The sequence below is a fragment of the Amblyomma mixtum genome, chromosome 6 (genome assembly GCF_055824585.1).
Source record: "Amblyomma mixtum isolate Tamu chromosome 6, ASM5582458v1, whole genome shotgun sequence".
Taxonomy (NCBI): domain Eukaryota; kingdom Metazoa; phylum Arthropoda; class Arachnida; order Ixodida; family Ixodidae; genus Amblyomma; species Amblyomma mixtum.
This window is the reverse complement of record NC_143017.1, coordinates 160,712,682-160,732,687: the sequence shown is the minus strand read 5'-3', so window position 1 is coordinate 160,732,687 and position 20,006 is coordinate 160,712,682. Positions and strand designations below refer to the sequence as shown.

The 20,006-nt window shown below is 47.1% G+C and overlaps 1 protein-coding gene and 1 non-coding gene across 2 annotated transcripts in view; one reads left to right on the top strand and one right to left on the bottom strand.

The window, feature by feature from the left end:
* Nucleotides 1–20,006, bottom strand: part of LOC149341002 (serine/threonine-protein kinase haspin-like) — a 37,983-nt gene that overhangs the window by 13,482 nt on the left and 4,495 nt on the right. Inside the window, exons 4-8 of the mRNA XM_089549960.1 lie at nt 19,238–19,396; nt 17,912–17,974; nt 16,321–16,478; nt 15,120–15,199; nt 13,344–13,578 (exon numbers count right to left, since the gene is read on the bottom strand). Coding sequence (XP_089406086.1) covers nt 13,344–13,578; nt 15,120–15,199; nt 16,321–16,478; nt 17,912–17,974; nt 19,238–19,396 — 695 coding nt within the window. The remainder of the gene's footprint in view (nt 1–13,343; nt 13,579–15,119; nt 15,200–16,320; nt 16,479–17,911; nt 17,975–19,237; nt 19,397–20,006) is intronic.
* TRNAN-GUU (transfer RNA asparagine (anticodon GUU)) lies at nt 9,522–9,595 on the top strand. Its single transcript has one exon. It is a non-coding gene; the product is annotated as a tRNA-Asn (tRNA).

Sequence of the window (20,006 nt, the reverse complement as noted above, 5' to 3'; positions counted from 1 at the left end):
AAGACGACCATCGCATCCTGGAAAAGTGTTCAGGCATCACTTCCCAGTCGCCATGCCAAAAGCCAGAGCTTTTGTCCCAGTTTATGAGACACCCCGTTTGTTTGCAGAATTTATCCACCGTGCTGATCACCTCAGTAATGCTGCCTCTGTCTGACCAGAATACCGCAATATCGTCCGCATAAGCAAGGATTTTGACGTGAGTCGACTGCAATCGAAAGCCCGTGATGCTCTCACTTTTGATGATAGCTAAGCACAGTGGCTCCAAGTAGGCCGCAAACAGCAGAGGCGATAGCGGGCATCCCTGCCTTACTGACGAATGAACTGCTATCCTGTCTGTGAGGTCACCATTAACAATAATGCGCGTGGTGCAGTTTGCATATGCCATCTTAACACCTTCTGCAATAATACGGCCTACATTAGCGTGCTCCAAAATGCTGAAAATGACATCATGGGAAACGCGATCGAAGGCTTTTGCCAGATCTAGCTGCATCATAGCGATGCGGTCCCCGAGCACATCGCAACATTCCAGCACGGTCCGTGCGACGTGCACATTTGTGGCGATACTCCTACCTTTGATTCCGCAAGTCTGGTGCGGCCCAACCAATTTCGTAATTATGCTCTGCAATCTCTTTGCTAAAACCTTCATGTACAATTTATAGTCCACGTTGGTGAGGCTTATCGGGCGATAATTTCCCACCAACAACCTCTTTTCTGGGACATCTGATTTCGGAATCAGCACTATGTACGACGTGGTGAATGAGAGTGGCACTTGTTTTCTTTCGTAAGCTTCATCTAGAACTCGTAGCAGTAACTGAGCGACTGTGGGCTTAAATGCTTTGTAAAATTCGGCCCCTATTCCATCAGGTCCTGGAGCTTTTCCCGCTTGCAGGTCTTCGATTGCAGTCTCTATTTCTTTTGCAGTTATGGGCTGCTCAAGACGCTCCTTCACTTCGTCCTGAAGTCTCGGCAGGAGAGGCAAAAAGTCAACCAGGAAGGCCTCATTCATGTCACGCGTATGTCCAAGAAGCTCAATGTACTGCTCTTCAAATAGCTGCTTGATTGTAAAAGCGTCATTCGTGACTTCATCTCCGTTCCTTATCTGCCTGATTTCGTTTTGGCAAGCATAACGCTTTTCGTCACACAAAGCTCGCTTCGTCGGCGTTTCACCAGCCCACAGTTTCTGTGTCCTTGCGCGTATAACGGCAGCTTTATACCTTTCAGTGTCTAAGCGTTCGAGCAGGCTTTTCACCTCCCTTAGGTCCTTAGAAAACTTCCCAGGCTCGGAGCTTTCCATGCCTATTAAAAATTGCAGTTGCTCGCGAGCTGCTTTTTCTTCCTGTTTTTCTTCGTATCGCTTCAAGCAACTTTTTTCAATGGCCCTTCTTTTTATCCACTCCTTGAAATCTTCCCACTGAACCGCAACAACGCTGGGTCGCTCCTCAAGCAGCTTCTGCATTTCATCCGCAATATCAGTTACGAATTCCTCGTCCTCTAAAAGCTTTACATTAAATTTCCAGAGATTCCAGTTAAATTTTGTTTTTCTTTGCTTTATGCCGAAACTTGCGATCACTAGGCAATGATCACTAAAAGCTACAGGTATAACTTTGCAACTCGTGCAAAGAGACACGAGATCAATGGATGCATAAATTCTATCCAACCTGGCATGACTATTACGCTGAAAATGAGTGAACTGAGGTTGATTCCCTTCGGTAAATATACTGCCAATATCCTCTAAGCAATTATCATAAGCCAGAGATTGAAGCAATTGAGCACTCTTGTCACGCACAGGCGTACCCTTCACTCGATCATTAGCGGCACACACACAATTAAAATCTCCCAACAGCAACAACACTCGGTCGCAAACAAGGTAGGGCTCCAAACGGGTAAAGAGATCAAAACGCTCAGATTCAACATTTGGAGCATACACACATATAATGCGCCAACATAAATTCGAAAAAGAAAAATCAACAACAATAAGCCGTCCACTAGGGCAAGAAAAAACCGACTCGACAGTGATGCCTAAATTATTTCGGACAAATAATACGCACCCACCCGAGGTGCCAACGGAATGGCAAACACAAACGTTAAAGGCTGCACGAAAGGTGGACACCATGCGATCAGTGGATTCCTCACTTTCGATCTTAGTCTCTTGGACTGCAACTATGTCAAGCGCGTTTTCAGCAAGCAGGCGGTTAAGCTGGCACTGACGCCGTCGTGCACCAAGGCCTCTCACATTCAAAGTTGCTACATGTAAAGCTGTGTCTAGTTTCATCGCCATGCCCTATGAAAAGGAGACTTGAGTCCCACAGTACCCCTCATAGTCAGCCGAGCAGTCTTCTTAAACTCACTGTGCATGTACGGTGTCGCCTTTCCAGATATCCGCGTGCAGGCGTCGGGAACCCATGGGTAATTCCTTTGCCAGCAGATCCAGATCCGTGCACACAGTCTGATGGGTACCACTCCCCACCAAAAAAAAAAGACAAGGAAAAAAAAAGAAAAGCAAGAAAAAAAAACAGCACAAATGCACATTGCAGAACTACGGAGGCAGTTTCCCCGCCTGCCTTGTCTCGGCCATGACGTTCGGCCGCGGCTTGAACATCGGACGCCGGATTCCCGGGGCCTTCGACGGCGGTTCGTCGCTGCCACCATCAAGATGCGTCTTTTCGCCGGCGCTTTCCTCGCGGGAGCGTTTTCCAGCCGTTAGGGTGCCAGCCTCCTCAGTGAAGTCCATGCCTTCGGTGTTGGCAGGTTCAGCGCTGTCCAGAGCTTCGGCCGCGGCTTCTGGCGCGCCCTTCGGCGCGCCATCGCCACTCTGTTGAAAGGCACTCTGAAGTTGTACTACACTCGCCGGTACCTCACTTGACGTCGTCTTCTGCTTCGTCAAAACCGTAAGCGACGGCCCTTCCCTCGCTGCTGGTTGCCCGTCTGCACGGGCTGCATCTTCCGCATCAGCCTCGTCCATCAGCAACTCAAACTTGTCTACTCCTGTACCGGGGCCGGTAATGCTCGCGTAAGTGCGGGCACACTGTCCGTCTTCATGGCCGAACCGTCGGCAGGTTCCGCAACGCGGGACTCGGCATTCCTTACGGATGTGCCCCGTACTCCGACAGCGTAGGCACAACGGTGGTCTGCCCGGCACAGCAACGAGCGCCAGCTCACCGCTAACATTCAGCTGGTGCGGCAGGTCGTCCAGCTTCACGCCAGCTCTCAACTTCAACGTGACGAGTCTAGTAGTCGAGCCTTTTTCTGACATACCACTCACGCGCCAGCGCTCGCGGGCAACTTCCGTCACTTTTCCGTACGGCGCAAAGGCAGCCCGAACATCCTCGTCTGGCACGTTGTGTAGCAGCCAGTGAAGTTTCAGTCGCACATCTTGGTTGGCCGGGTCAATCACCAAGCAGCGGCCTTTTTTCACTACCAGCTCACCGACACTAATAATCTTGGTCACCGCTTCAGCATCCTTGAGAGTGACGGCCCAGACGTGGCTCATCCGATACGCCCCCATTGCGATAACATCGGGGAGCAGCGACTGCTCTGCTAAAGCGTCGCGGAAATCTTCCACCCGGTACGGGCGGGTCCTGATATCGGCGTGCAAAAAAACCGTATTCAAAACGAACCGACCTGTAGGCAGTGCTGGCAAAACAACCTGGTAAGTATTTTCCTGTTGACTAGCCCTGTCACCGCGGCCTGACACGGCCGCTGAAGCCGCTCCATCGGAGCCCTGCATCCTGCGTCCGTTCACTGGCGTGGCCGGAAGCAGAATCCACGGCAAGCTTATGGTAGGACGAGAGCGAATTGATCAATAACTCGAAGTGGGAACTGTGTTGGTCAAATGTTTTAGGGGAATCCCCCAAGGTGGAGTAGATTTGTAATAAGGGAGCAATTACTCATTGGCATCCACCCGAGCGCAGCCATACGGCTACAAAGGAAAGCTATACAGCTTTCTAAGAAACTTCGTAGTTAAAGAAAAATTCGTCCTGGTCCGGGGTTCGAACCCAGGACCACCGCTACATCGGAGCAGTCGCTCTACCAATTGAGCTAACCTGCCGTCCTCATCCGCAAAGTAAACACATTAAATCTTGTGTATGGCGCATGATACCATTGGTTGCTTATATGCCAAAAACAACTAAACAAATAAGGGAGTAATTACTCATTGGCATCCACCCGAGCGCAGCCATACGGCTGCAAAGGAAAGCTATACAGCTTTCTAAGAAACTTCGTAGTTAAAGAAAAATTCGTCCTGGTCCGGGGTTCGAACCCAGGACCACCGCTACATCGGAGCAGTCGCTCTACCAATTGAGCTAACCTGCCGTCCTCATCCGCAAAGTAAACACATTAAATCTTGTGTATGGCGCATGATACCATTGGTTGCTTATATGCCAAAAACAACTAAACAAATAAGGGAGTAATTACTCATTGGCATCCACCCGAGCGCAGCCATACGGCTACAAAGGAAAGCTATACAGCTTTCTAAGAAACTTCGTAGTTAAAGAAAAATTCGTCCTGGTCCGGGGTTCGAACCCAGGACCACCGCTACATCGGAGCAGTCGCTCTACCAATTGAGCTAACCTGCCGTCCTCATCCGCAAAGTAAACACATTAAATCTTGTGTATGGCGCATGATACCATTGGTTGCTTATATGCCAAAAACAACTAAACAAATAAGGGAGTAATTACTCATTGGCATCCACCCGAGCGCAGCCATACGGCTGCAAAGGAAAGCTATACAGCTTTCTAAGAAACTTCGTAGTTAAAGAAAAATTCGTCCTGGTCCGGGGTTCGAACCCAGGACCACCGCTACATCGGAGCAGTCGCTCTACCAATTGAGCTAACCTGCCGTCCTCATCCGCAAAGTAAACACATTAAATCTTGTGTATGGCGCATGATACCATTGGTTGCTTATATGCCAAAAACAACTAAACAAATAAGGGAGTAATTACTCATTGGCATCCACCCGAGCGCAGCCATACGGCTACAAAGGAAAGCTATACAGCTTTCTAAGAAACTTCGTAGTTAAAGAAAAATTCGTCCTGGTCCGGGGTTCGAACCCAGGACCACCGCTACATCGGAGCAGTCGCTCTACCAATTGAGCTAACCTGCCGTCCTCATCCGCAAAGTAAACACATTAAATCTTGTGTATGGCGCATGATACCATTGGTTGCTTATATGCCAAAAACAACTAAACAAATAAGGGAGTAATTACTCATTGGCATCCACCCGAGCGCAGCCATACGGCTGCAAAGGAAAGCTATACAGCTTTCTAAGAAACTTCGTAGTTAAAGAAAAATTCGTCCTGGTCCGGGGTTCGAACCCGAGACCACCGCTTCACCGGAGCAGTCCGGTGAAGCGGTCCTGGTCCGGGGTTCGAACCCCGGACCAGGACGAATTTTTCTTTAACTACGAAGTTTCTTAGAAAGCTGTATAGCTTTCCTTTGTAGCCGTATGGCTGCGCTCGGGTGGATGCCAATGAGTAATTACTCCCTTATTACAAATCTACTCCACCTTGGGGGATTCCCCTAAAACATTTGAACAACTAAACAAAGCGAGACAGCGGAACTTCAAGCCCAGCAAGCAATCAGAGCGGTCATTGTCAGTGCAGTGATTTGCTTGCAACACTATCCTGGCCAAGCTGGCCATGGTCAAGGCCGCCCTGCTTTACTGCAGCTTGGCCTCGGACAAGCTACAGCACCCTATGCATTTACCGAGAAAGACCGTCCACTCGACTCCGAAGTTCAAACCGACAACCCCAGAGCCAAAACGCTACCGTACACAGTGGACTCCGGGGCGACAACGGGCGGCGCGCGCATCCGCCGGGGTATGGCGACAACATGTTGCCGCTTGTTGGCGGACCAATTTAGTCTGCTTCTTTAGAAACCTATTGTGGCTGAATTTTTCAGAAATGTTCCATACATAGCTTTCATAATGCGGAAAAGATTGACAGGCTGTGTTTATATGATGTATGGCGTACCTGTGACCACGAACCTGTAACATCGAATTTTGGCAGCACGTGGGGCGCACCTGTTTATTTTCGATTTTCTCGTCTGACTGTGGAAATGAAGAGCCACACTTTTTGTCTCCTCTTCGAAGACTTGGGAGAAATGCACGGAAAGACCGGTATTGTGCATTTTGTGCATTTATCATTTGTGCATTTTTAGTAAGTGCAAGCTCGCCTCTTGTAGTTGCTCTAAAGAACTTCAAGTACGTATAATTAGAAAACTGGACATCTCGCTGCTACATCTAATCCAAAAAAATTCCAAGTGCCATGAACTCAGTCTGTGCTTAAATTCTGAATGCCAGAGAGAAATGGCTTTTCGCATAGTATGTGCGCGTTTTTTTTTTTTTCACCTCCATGGGCTCTTGCTTTTACAAATGTGGTAACAACGAAGATGCTGTTAGCTTGTGGTCTGTCCAGCGCTGAGCACAATCAGCTTTGTAATGACCACAAGGCCTCTGTTGCATGCACTGGATCGTGCTGTTGCGTGCACCTGATACTAGCACGGATACTAGCACGGTTTTACGCACACCCCAGACTAGCCCTCTTCAAGAAGTACTTATTCAAGGACGAAGTGTAAATGGGCAGGAGCTAGCAGAGGCGCTTAGCCAATATTTCGTCACCCGAGCATACCAAAGTTCGTCAAACATGTCATATGATGCCCACATCAGGCAAAATAGCGATTCTATGTATCTAAGTCCAACTACATCTTCTGAAGTGTTCACTGCATTCATGAACATGAAGAACAGCAGGTGCCACGATGCGGATGATTTCCAGATACAGCCTGTGAAGCATGTGTTAGATATTCTAGCCCCAATTTTAGCACATATATTTGATTTAAGTTTGGAATACGGAGTGTTCCCACGGCGCATGCAAATTGCTAAAGTGACAGCTTTGTATAAGAAAAGTGATAAGCTTTGCGTTTCAAATTATAGGCCAGTTTCCGTGCTGCCAATTTTTTTCTAAAAGATTGGAAAAAATTATCAGCACGCAAATATCATGCTTTTGTGACAAACACCAAATAATAACAGATTCGCAGTTTGGTTTCATCAAACATAAATCTACCGAGACAGCATTACTAAGCCAAAAAGAGTATATCTTAGTGTTTCTTGGAAAAGAAACTTGCCCTTGGTGCTTATATAGCTTTTTCGCAGGCTTTCGACTACATCAGTCATAATATACTTTTAACAAAACTGTTCGACTACGGCTTCAAGGGTCGTGTTCACACGCTTCTTGCGTCATATCTTGCACACCGCTTTCAGTTTGTCGGTATTAATAGCTGTCGATCCTCAGTAAAAAAGTAACTGCTGTCGTACCTCAGGGAAGTATCCTTGGACCGCTTCTTTTTAACTTGTACATAAATGATATCGTTACTCAATGCCTGCATGCGAAGTATGTTATGTATGCAGATGACGTCTCACTGCTCTTCTCATCAAGCGCATGTGACGGTGTGATAAACGAGGCAAATAGGACACTAAGTAACTTAAACGCCATCAATGGTCCTTTAATAATCTGTTGAAAATTAATATAACTAAAACTAGGGCTATTATATTAAACCTGAAAAATAAAAACATTCTACCATGCGATCTCAAGCTAGATTTGGAAATGATAGAGGTTGTAGATAATATTAAGATATTAAGGGTTCATTTCAACAGCTAGCTAAACTGGGACAATCATGTTAACGCTGTCATCAGTAAGCTTTCTCGTGTCAAAGGTATCATTAACTGGCATCGTTACTTCCATGCAGTTAAACTCCTGTATAATTCGCTCTTTATGTCCCAAGTGAACTAGGCGCACTTGCTTTGGGGAACAACTACAGGCACCAATAAAAATAAGGTTGACGTTTTACAGAAGAAGGCTCTGTGTGCAATACTAAACGTCGGTTCTGATATAAACTCATGCGACTTATTCCACCAGTTCAATGCCATAAAATTATCTGAAATGTATAATGTTAGGCTGGCTAAAAGATATAAGAAGGACATAAAACAAAATATGAATTACTTGCGTGACTCGGCACAACTTTCACTAAATGTACAAGTTTACTCTAGCAGACGCAGCGAACTGTGGCATATTCCAACATGTCGCACAATACAGGGTGTTTCACCTAAGACTTTCTGCAATTTTTAAAAATAAGCTATTTGAATTAGATGCGCGCTTTTTCTGGCATAGCATTGTCAGTGGTGTAGTACATCATAATTCAGCTAAGACGTGCTAACTAGCAGGCTTGTTAACCAATATTTAATAGTTAACTTTTAAACTATTACCGTTGGGCTCCTTAATTATTCTGAGGCATGCAGCCCACCGTAAGTAATGTCCATATCCGTTTTTAGAATTTCGAGAACGCGATTATCCTCGGCGCTGTGGCCCAATAAATTTCGCCTACATCGCGCCAAAATACATGCGGTTTGAGAAGCTTGCAGGCAAAGTAACCTCTCCAGTGAACCTAACTCGTCGAAATAGCCAAAATTTGTCGGGCCACAGCGCCGAGGATAATCGCGTTCTTGAAATTCTAAAAACGGATATGGACAATAATTACGGTGGGCTACATGCCTCTCAATAATTAAGGAGCCCAACTGTAATAGTTTAAAAGTTAACTATTAAATATTGGTTAACAAGCCTTCTAGTTAGCACATCTTGGCTGCATTATGATGCACTACACCACTGACAATGCTATGCCAGAAAAAACGCGCATCTAATTCAAATAGCTTATTTTTAAAAATTGCAGAAAGTCTTAGGTTAAACACCCTGTATATGGCACACATAGTCAAGCAAACACGTTGCCCCGTCTTTTAAATAAGTTTCATGCTGCAAAAATTGATCTATCACGAGCATGCCGCAAAGATATACAGGATGTATGCGCTACTTGTTAGATTTCATCGTGCTTTCACTGCTTATTTATCTCTATCGTTTCCGTAAAGTGTTGACCTGATTTGAAAAACGAAATTCCTGTTTTTCTATGACGTGTATTTTTCCGTTTCCTTTTTTGTTACCGTTTTTTGTGTGCACTTCATTCCTTGTTATTTTTTCTAATAATGCGCCACACCTTTTTTGACAACTATTGTTTGCATTTTGCGATGCTACTTGTGCAGAAAATTTGCATCTTACCTGCTGCCCTGCAATGTAGGGGCCGAGGGGCATGTCCAGCCACAATTTCTGGCTTTTTTCCCTCGACCCTCACCATGTGTACATGGGAAATAAATTGAACTGAAATTAAAAGCAGTAGCGCGGGCTTTCAACCAGTCTGCAACACTGCAAATATCAGCTGTTCTGACATCTGCCTGTAAACGGTGGAAATATCTATGCGATTGCTGCAGCGTTATCTGTATCGCTGCAGAGCGAAAAGAAATATGTTCGACGCTGCCGATCTCTCGAAGACAAAAAGCCGAATTTTCCTTCTCCTTTGCTTAGTTTTAAGCATGACCACATGCAATTCCACGTGAAACATTTTAAACAGAAATCATTTTATTGCAGAAAAACGATTGCAGTATAATAAGGATAATTTAATTTCTTAATTCTCGTGCGTCCGCCTCGCCTCCGTGGCGCAATCGGCTAGCGCGTTCGGCTGTTAACCGAAAGGTTGGAGGTTCGAGCCCTCCCGGGGGCGACTAGTGTTTTGCCCGCAGTGCTTTTTTTTTCTTTTTTGAAGTATTTTCCCACCAAGCGTGAAAACTACAAGGTTTGAACATTTGCGCTCATGAAAGGGTCTTTGTGCTCATGAAAGGGCCTTCCAGGGGGTCCCAGGCTGACGACATTGTGAAGGTGCTATGAAGGAAGGCTTCAAAAAAGTTATGCAGGTTTTTACCACGGTTATATCCAAAAGTCGAGTGGTAGCATTTCGGCAATGGCACGGGCCGAATTTTTTAGGTCGCCATCGTTTCGGGCACGCTCAATGATGGCTGGACATAGCTTTTGGTGGAAATCGGTCAAGGTCAAATTTCGGGGGTGGCCCGGGCCAAATTTTTCGAAATGACCTGGACCAAATTTGGAAGTACCCATCGTGTCGGGCACACTCAATTATGGTTGGACATCGCTTTCGGTACAAATCGGCCAAGGTCAAATTTCGGGGGTGGCCCGGGCCAAATTTTTCGAAATGATCTGGACCAAATTTGGAAGTACCCATCGTGTCGGGCACACTCAATTATGGTTGGACATCGCTTCGGTACAAATCAGCCAAGGTCAAATTTCGGGGGTGGCCCGGGCCAAGTTTTCAAGTTTTTCGAAATGACCTGGAACAAATTTGGAAGTACCCTATCGTGTCGGGCACACTCAATAATTATGGTTGGACATCGCTTTCGGCACAAATCGGCCAAGGTCAAATATCGGGGGTGGCCTGGGCCAAATTTTTCGAAATGATCTGGACCAAACTTGGAAGTACCCATCGTGTCGGGCACACTCAATTATGGTTGGACATCGTTTTCGGTACAAATCGGCCAAGGTCAAATTTCGGGGGTGGCCTGGGCCAAATTTTTCGAAATGATCTGGACCAAATTTGGAAGTACCCATCGTGTCGGGCACACTCAATTATGGTTGGACATCGCTTTCGGCACAAATCGGCCAAGGTCAAATTTCGGGGGTGGCCCGGGCCAAATTTTTTGAAATGACCTGGACCAAATTTGGAAGTACTCATCGTGTCGGGCACACTCAGTTATGGCTGGACATCGCTTTCGGCACAAACGGCCAAGGTCAAATATCGGGGGTGGCCCGGGCCAAATTTCGAGGTCGCCATCGTGTCGGGCACGGTCAATTATAGTTGGGCATCTCTTTCGTCCAAAATCGGCCAAGATCAATCAGTCAAAGTCAATCTCTTGCTATGATGTGCTTCTCAAGGTTAAACCAAGGTCAAATCAGGTACAGAAATGTGAGCGACTTTTGCGCTGAGTAGAGCTACCGCTCTAAAAAAGATTCTCGTCATGGATATCAATACTTTCCGGGAGCTCCGGGAGGCGCACCTTACAAACCTGTACACGCGCTTGTCGCTCACGGAGTCGGGTCGCCGCCTTCTTGCTCGACTCCATATCCAACACACCCCTCCAGTGGAAGACAGGTTTCGCATCCCGGAACTGTGGAGACGTGCCCTCCACGTGCTGCCTCTTCCAGCAAACATGTCACATGAAGACCATAATGGTCGGCGCCTGGCACGAGTGGAAGCGCTAGCCCAATATTATGGCAACAAAACAGGTGTATACTACGTGGACGCCTCCGGCCCTCACCACGGGGGATGGTACACGGCCGCGGTAGTTCACAACAGCAACACAGTTAACGGCCTCACTTTCAGAGCCCGCAGTGCAACACAAGCAGAAGAGGTCGCGATTGCTCTCGCGGCCTCACATTCCAATTCAAAATACATAATCACCGACTCGCGAGGGGCCTGTCGGAACGTCGAACAAGGCTGCACTCCCTTCCTAGCCTATCGAATATACCAAAATTGCATACGGGATACGGACCCCGCACACCGTTACCTCATATGGGCCTCTGCTCATCAGGGGTTTGCAGGAAACGAGGCAGCAGACGCAGCCGCCCGCGCGCTCTCTCACCGGGCTGTTTTCTCCTCCCCACCTGATCAGGAACCCGATTTTAATCCGGTCTATACGTTCAAAAATATCGCAACCTACTATCAAGATAGCCATCGCCTTTACCCTAGCCCCTGTAAAGGCCTCAAGAAGGCGGATGAGCGGCTCCTTCTCCGCCTCTTCCCCAATACATTGCTGTGCCCGGCAGCCCTAAAACATTTCGACCCCTCCTTTAGCGGAAACTGCCCGCACTGTAGTGCGGTGTCTTCGGACACCTATCACATGGTGTGGGCCTGCCCCTCCAATCCGGCCATTCCCCCTATCCCCAACCCAACCCGGGAGAACTGGGAGGCGACCCTGCTCGGCTGCCACGACTTACAGGCCCAACAAGCCTTAGTCGGGCGCGCCCGGGCGGCGGCTACCGCCACTGGGGTCCCAAACTAGGGACCTCCACCTAGTGTTTGTAAGGATAGGTCCCTTACGGGCTGATCCAAACACCTCCTGTCCGTTCTGAATAAATGTTTTCACCACCACCCTGCTGACGCCCATAACAATTTTCTTCTTCAGTCAACTAACAACCGTACTTCCTAACACGTAATATACGCAGAGTTTCTTGCCGACTGCGGAATGAGAAGTTACCCCCCGTATTACAAATTTGCAAGTCATTTAAACGCGAATATTGAGATCTTTTTTGCGCTGCAGACTTCCAAAAAAGACCATCGCGTTAGAAACCATGTTTGCCCTGCTTTCGAGTAGCTATTTGCAATAAATGACAATCGCGTATATCTTGAAGTTTGACAGCGATGCTGGGACAGCCGCCAGGAGTAACTTGTTGATGCATAGACGGGCAACGATATAATATACAGTTGAACCTCGCTTGAATGAAGTTCACGGGGCCTGGAGATTACTTCCTTATAGCCATAGCTTCGTTATAGCCTGTGCTGACGAAGCTTCCAAGGGAATTGTGATTCCTTCGTTATATCCATTATTGCGTCATAGACCGTTTCGCTATAAGGAGGTTCTACTGTAGTGCTTCCATCCCTTTAATGAGCAAAATCGCGTTCTGCGCTGAGCTGTCAACTAAGAAATCGGGAGTTTCACTGTAGTTCTAAAATACACAAAACAAATAACCGTGAGGCTTTTCGCACTCTTTCTCTGCTAAGAAGCGCCATTTCGAGAAGCACGCATTTCTTAATGTGGACACTGAGGCTCGAGGGCAAGAAACTCGGCACAGTACAAATGTTTCTAATACATGTCGACTCGAATTATCAAAATTTTAATGTTTCCGCGTCGAACAGTTGAAGTTGTCGGGACCAGGTACGCTGAATGCATCAGAGCGACTTCAGTTGATCCGCTGGCCGTTGGACTGCTTTAGTGCAAGATTGGATTACTTATTCGATCGATTGAATAATTGGTTGATCAGCCGATTTGTTACTGAATGACCGATATCTGAGCTTAGGGTATTTCATTTGTTCAGAGATGGGACTGGCCTGACCGACTGACCTGACTGACTGACTGACTGACTGACTGACTGACTGACTGACTGACTGACTGACTGACTGACTGACTGACTGACTGACTGACTGACTGACTGACTGACTGACTGATTGATTGAATGAATGAATGAATGAAGGAATGAATGAATGAATGAATGAATGAATGAATGAATGAATGAATGAATGAATGAATGAATGAATGAATGAATGAATGAATGAATGAATGAATGAATGAATGAATCGATTCCACTTGTGCACGGATTCCGCTTCAACATTTGGCGCAACCTGGAGTAGTACCACCCGCACGGCTGTGAAGACACCTGAGGAGGATCATGAGCAACCAGACCTGTGTCGAAGGCGAACGACATGGCGCCTGCCAGGTGCGCCTTCAGGCCAGCGCAGTCCACGCACAGCGGTGCGCTGTTCGGCAGGCGGTACTCGAGGCTCGCTTCGTCAGTCACGGCCACCAGCAGCTTGTCGCAGTCCACGCCCGTGTGCCGGAAGCCCAGAGCGCGCTCGGCCACAGCCACGCAGTACGAGGCCTGCAGAAACAGGCTGCGGCCCTGCACCGCACTGCGAAGCTGCACAGGCCAGACGAGCATTGTTTTTATGATAGGGGCAGACACCGAAGAAATAGGCGCTAAAAAGCGCGTCAGCTGTTTTGTGCTCCTTTATAATGGTACCTGCCACGCTGGTTTAGTGGCTGCACTCCAAACACCTACAGGGGAGTAAAAAGAGAGTAAGCTCTCATCTAAAGCACTCCTTTTTATGAGAGAAAGTGTACAAGAGGAGAGCTTAATCCCTTTTTACTCCTTTCTGTTTACAATGTATGGGCAGTTCGGCTGCTCAAGATGGCCGATAGAACCCTTTGTCGCGGCTGCCACGTTCCCATCGGGCCGAAGCGCAAAAAATGTGCTCCGCGATGCCAGTGCTGGTTAAATGACCGCAGGTCGTCACAGTTCACCCGGAATTACCTCCACTACGGCGTCTCTCATAGCCCATAGGCGGCTGCGGTCATTAAGCCTCACATGCCATACCATATATCTTTTAGCCGGACAACCCCGCAGAGGAAAGGTGCCCTCGTTACTGGTTTCGTTTCTGCACACTAATCAGTGTCAGCTCGTTAGGTGTCATGATCTGCATAAAGAATTACAGTGCTGTCACACCACGAGTGTCATACGACAGCTACGTCAATACAGTCGGCAATAAGGAACCGAAGAAGGGTGCTCATCCTAAAACCCTGGCAGTCGCTAAGGGGACGACTATTTCACCGCCAAGACAGTAGTCGCAACCTCCTTGAAAGGCGCCGTTGGAAATGGCGGCCAGTCATATTCACGTCAGCATGAATCATTCATGGGCATACCTGCAGGCGCGCACTTCAGAAAGTTGGGGTGGTTCCGGACATCGTAAGGTCTTTGAAATCAATATGAGACTTCAGAATAAGGCGAGCAGCACTGCATCGAATAGCAATACCTACTGGTATGTCCACTTGTTCCATTAGCTGTTTTAATGGCAGTTACTGTATTGTTACGTACAAACGATACTGGCTAAGCAGTAGTGATGGATTCCAGGTTATTTGGACCCCTTGAGATGCTTTACCTGGCATCAAAATGGCGGTACACGAGTGCATTCACGTTCTGATTAGGGCGTGCATTTAATTAAAGAAAAGCAAATGGATTGCAGTTTACAGAAGAAAGTTCCTTCTACGGCCGATACGAAATGACTAGCGAAACTTCATAATGATAAATGATGGCACGTGTTGTTGCGCATTTAACAAGACCTTTACCAAGATATATCATACCGTAGCGACAATCCTATCTCTACACTGAATCTTATGCAAGCCTCGCGCAGGGAGCAGCGGCAGAGTAGGCACGGAGCAGCCCGCGCACGCGCAGTAGCATTTCATTCGCGCCGAACCCCAAAAGGAACAGAATACCTCGTTGCACGGCAGCACTTGAATATGGTGTGGGTTCCCGCGTGCTTCTGGTGCGCGTGTAAATGTGCAAGCACAAGAAACAAGTGCAGTAATGGAACTGCCTGAAGCCATTCTTCAACGCGTGGACTTCCATGAGAAGAGTAGAGTCGGACCGAACTCTAGACTCTAGCTATGAACCGCACTCACCATGATTCGCGAGAGGGGCTTTCCGGCGTAGCGCTGCTCGAACACAATGAAGTGCCGGGTTAAACAGCACTGATTAGTTCCTGGAAAGCAAGAATAAAGAATATAAAAAATATTGTAGTTGCGCAACTGCTGGACGCAGCATTACTGAATATTTTATTGAACATTTGCAAGAAAGAGGTCACTGATCCAAACAAAATTCTTAACACAATTCTTAATATTCCTGCCTACCACCGCCCTTTCTTAATGCGGTGCGCTGGTTACTGAAAGGAACACGAGGAGAAGCAAAGAGAACACTTTCTTGCTGATAGTTCCACACAAAATGCGTGAAAATAAATGTTTCTAACGAGAGAAATCCAAAAGAAGGTGTCCAGGTTACATAAAGGTAAAAACGTTGATGACGAGCTGGTGCAGTACAAGGTTCGAATAGTGTAAACTGCGGCTGCCATTTCCTGACCGACGTCGAAATGCCAAATTACGATGGTTCAAATCATGACGGAGCACTGCAAATAGTGTCCCTCGTTATTTATCTCCACCCTTTAGCATTTTCTTCCATTCTGTGGTTGAGGTGCTCACAGAGAGTGAGACCAGTATTGAGTCTACCCTTTCCTCACAACTACTAGAATATGGTTCATGGAGATTAACGTCCCACAGCGACTTAAGGTATGAAGGGCGTCAAACTGGAGGGCTGCGGGTAATTGCGACCACCTGATGTTCTTTAACGTGCACAACAGCTCGCTTATTATCCACTATGTGCACGTGTAACTCATCCGATGGAGAGCACCTAACTTTTCCATCACAAAACACGCACAACTTTTCACCGCGTTTCGGTCTTCCTCTGGGTTTTCTCGACGTACAGCCGAGAAGCAGGGCCTTTCTTTTAACTCTTGGAAGCCGTCTTAAATTCACAAAAATAAAGCCATTGTAGATGTGCTGGGCCAGACAGCCTCTAAGTCACACATGTCTTCCTGAGTATAGGAAACTGGGTGGGCTGGTTATGACAACTTTCTAATGGGAAAACGGAACGATCTAAAACACGTGAAGAACAGCATTGTTGAGTTTTCTGAAGACATGCAGAGGTCACCACTGGGTAGCGCTAGCCAGGGTCGAGCTCCCGGTCATAATGAAACGGACATAGCAAGCGAGAAGACACACTTGCGCTGTGTGCGGCTAGTGAGAGGAGGAGTAAGAGAAGTGTGTGTACCTTTCCATCGGCGGAAGGCAGCGAGCAAATCGGAGGCCTCTGGGCTGCCCGAACCGGCCATCTCTGAGACAAGGCTCTCGGACAGGGACTCCCTGGATCCGAGGCTACGGTCGTTGCGCAGCAGCCACATCGGGAACTGGTCGAACACGCACGAAATCCTGCACAAGCCGGCATAGGCGCTGCAGCACGGCAAGGTACAGTGCAGGAGACGGCTAGAGGCTGGTCGAAGAGAACTAGGAAACAGATTAGTTAATAAGCTTTAACGAGACCGTGGCTTAACGTGGATAATGACAGCAGCCACAGGTAGAGGATGACATTAGTCGGTAGATAGCAGCCATAGGTTGAGGATGACATTAGTCGGGATATGATGTATAGCGATTTTCCAGATCACGAGCGCGACAACCTTTCTACCAAAGCAAATAAACCTGTCATCTGTCTATGGTACACTGCACGAGGCAGAAGCGTATCCAAAGCCACTGTCTCTTTAAATCACTGAATAGTGTGTGAGACCACTTCGTCCAGTAGTTCTGCGTGTTTGTCTTGAGGTGCTACAATATTATGGATCTCTACCAACTCGCCCAAATTTCCATCCCTTTATAGTGTGTGTACTCAAGTTTTTCTGTGCATACCCAACATTTCTGGACAAAAGCATTTTTGAGCTTGAAACCTCGCATGGACGCAGTTTTTTCCATATAATGTAGGATTTCACTATAAAAATCAATATCCACAGACCACCCGACAGCAGTCGCTTTTTTTTTTCATTAAAGTTTTTGCTAGCGTCAAAAGCGTTCCTCATTTGTTTTCTATGACCGTCTTAACTGTTCGATGCGATCGATGGAAACGCTTTAAAAGATTTTGCTTCATAGAAGAAGAGTGGACCATTACCTTCAATATTCTTATAACAGTACTTTAAAAGTGGAAAAAATTTTGTCCGAGAATGTTGGGCATGCCACGGCTAAAGATAACTACAGGAGTGTGCTTCAGTCACGGAAACTGGTAGCGGACCTTACACCGGTGGAGGTTTATGGGGCTAGTTGGTGCTCAGATGACATCACAGAAACGCAAAGAATCGTCCACAGACAAAGGGATATGTTTTTGGCCTAGTCCCATTGCGATTAACTCCGCCATGCTGCAAACGTGAGCGATGCGTGCAGCGTGAGGGTTGTCTTAACAAAATAAATCAGCTGGAAGTATAGCGCTCGTCTGTCTCTGCTTGTCGTCCTGTCCTCCTTGTCAGGATGTTTTGCGCTCCATTGTACCGGGGCCACTTGTATGTCCGGTTCACGAAGTGTCCAGCCAGAGCAAGTTTCAGAGAACGTTCAGTGCCTATCTCGCGTGACCTTACATGACAGGATGTCATACGGACACTGCATTGACTGCCCCAAATAACTGCAGATACACAGCTTTGATAAGCCCCCATGATAAGCCTGATAAGCAAGTCAAGCCTTCATGCTAAGGCGAACGGGGTCGTCCAAAATAGCGGACCCTGGAAGAAACAGCAAAGTAAATTGTTACAAGAGTATTCTGGAAACTTGCTTGGGCTGAGGCGAAGTGACAATCTGCAACTAGAAAATGAGAAAGGCTCTCTAACCGTTCGACCTCAGAGAAGTTGGGGGTCCTGTAGCGGGTCCCGTGCCTCAGCGAGCTGAGCTTGCTGAAAAGCAAAAAAAAAAGCATGTCTAGAGCTTCGGTGAAGATTATCCCATCCGCTATATTCGTAGTAGAGGCACAATTTTACATGAATTCAGTGTTCATAGTGAAGACTTAAAAAAGAAAACGGGTTGCTAGGGCACCCTTCCGCGTTAGTGTCATTTTGTGCCTTACGCCGCTGAGCTATAGTTACAGAACTCAAGCTCTTCCCACTGAGTTCATTCATTATTCTCAAACGACGCATAACGGGACTCTGAAAGAACTTTTTGTGTTGTCCCTCGATTGTGCTTGAAGAGAATTGCGCAGGATAATTTTGTATGTTATCTGCGACGCTGACCATGTGGCTTTTCAAGCCAGAGTGTAGTGAGTCCAATTTTCCTTCCGAAAGCCAATATTTCATCGAATACCTTATATGACAAAAATTCACTGCCGTGCAACGACTATATGTTTCTGAACAGGCTAGCGACAATGATAGTTCGCGGTGGTTTTGGACAAGCAATATGGGCGCCTAGTCAGGGAGTGCAAAAGTATGCTGTGACAACACAGCACGTTCGGCCATATTAGTATCAGGAAACAGCAAACATGTGCGCGGCCTTACCAGCCAGACGAGGCAATTATTGCGTGTACCAAACTACCGTTTGAAGCATCTTTGTTTTCGAGAGACAAATGCGCCCAGGGATATTGCAGCTCAATCGAATCCAGTTCTTGTCAGTTGCCCATCTCATGCGTGCGTATACGATTTAGTGATATCAAGCGTGCTAGGAGAAAATGAAAAGGCGCCCAAGGCAGAGAAAATTGCACACTTTAGCATCGCTTCAAAGATTTCGAGGCTCCAATTGCATATATGTACAGGATGTTCAGCCAACGTATACGTTTCTTAGTTTTCCATGTTTTGCGGTTGAACCTACCTCCGTGCAGCCTTCATGCCCAACGGGTGTAGTATTGAGCCAGTGAGCTTCACAAACTAGTTACCCGGAGGATGAGATGACGTTAACCTCATTTCACACAACCCTCAAGGAAACTTCTGCACACTTTAGAAAAATGTCCTAACTCGGTTATGCAAGATGCAGTGATCTATACAGCATACTGAAATATTGCAATATATATCGCAGTACACTGCTGGACTCAAGCCCTATGCCTCTCGAAATCTGCCTTGAGCAACCCAGATTTTTTTCTCTTAAGGGCAACAGCTGTTTCCGGCATTTCACAATAACTGCGGAGAAAGTGTATATGCTGTTTTAGGTTAAAAAAAGCACCGTCCTCTCACATGCAGCCCTCGATGGCGGCGGCGATGCTGTCCACTTGGTGCTCGGAGAACTCCCCGATGATGGGCATGACCTTAAGCACGGTTCTCCTCACCAGGGAGGCCACTTGAAAGACCTCGCTGTGGCGGCCGTGGGCAAGCCACTTGGAGTGCTCCTGGTTCCTGCGTTGACAGGCAGGGAATCGCTTCCGCACATATTTCTTCTACCTCAGACTGCATTATGTGTGCATTATTATCATGTGCATTATTATTATGTGCATTATTAGAAGAAAGGAGGACCCAGCAAAAAAAAAGTGCCAGCATAGTAACAGCAAGCATTCTTAAACAAGTGATTTTAACCCTTCAACCACGAACCCCGAGCTGCACTCGTCATGAATGATTGTACTAATATCGCCAAAGACGAGTCACACTCGTCCGGCCTCATGTTGCTCTGCTCCCACCGCCATAGACGAGTTACGGCCGGCAATTGCGTTGGTTGCAATTTTCAATACTGGAGGATGGCAGTTGTCCATGAAAAAAACGCCTTTCGTTCTTTAGCGTAGCCTGACAGCAGTAATTTTCGCCAAAATTTCCAAAACAATTTGTCGATTTGGTATGTTTTCGGGAAGTAATTAGGTGGTTAAAGGGCTAAAATACTATTTTTAAACATTACTGATAGTCATCGCTGAAACATCCTCTACATCTAGGCACCACACGAAGTCGCCGGCAGCGTACTTTTTCACCAGCTCTCTGGCAACTTGTTGCAGGAGGCTTATTCAAGGCACAAAAGCTC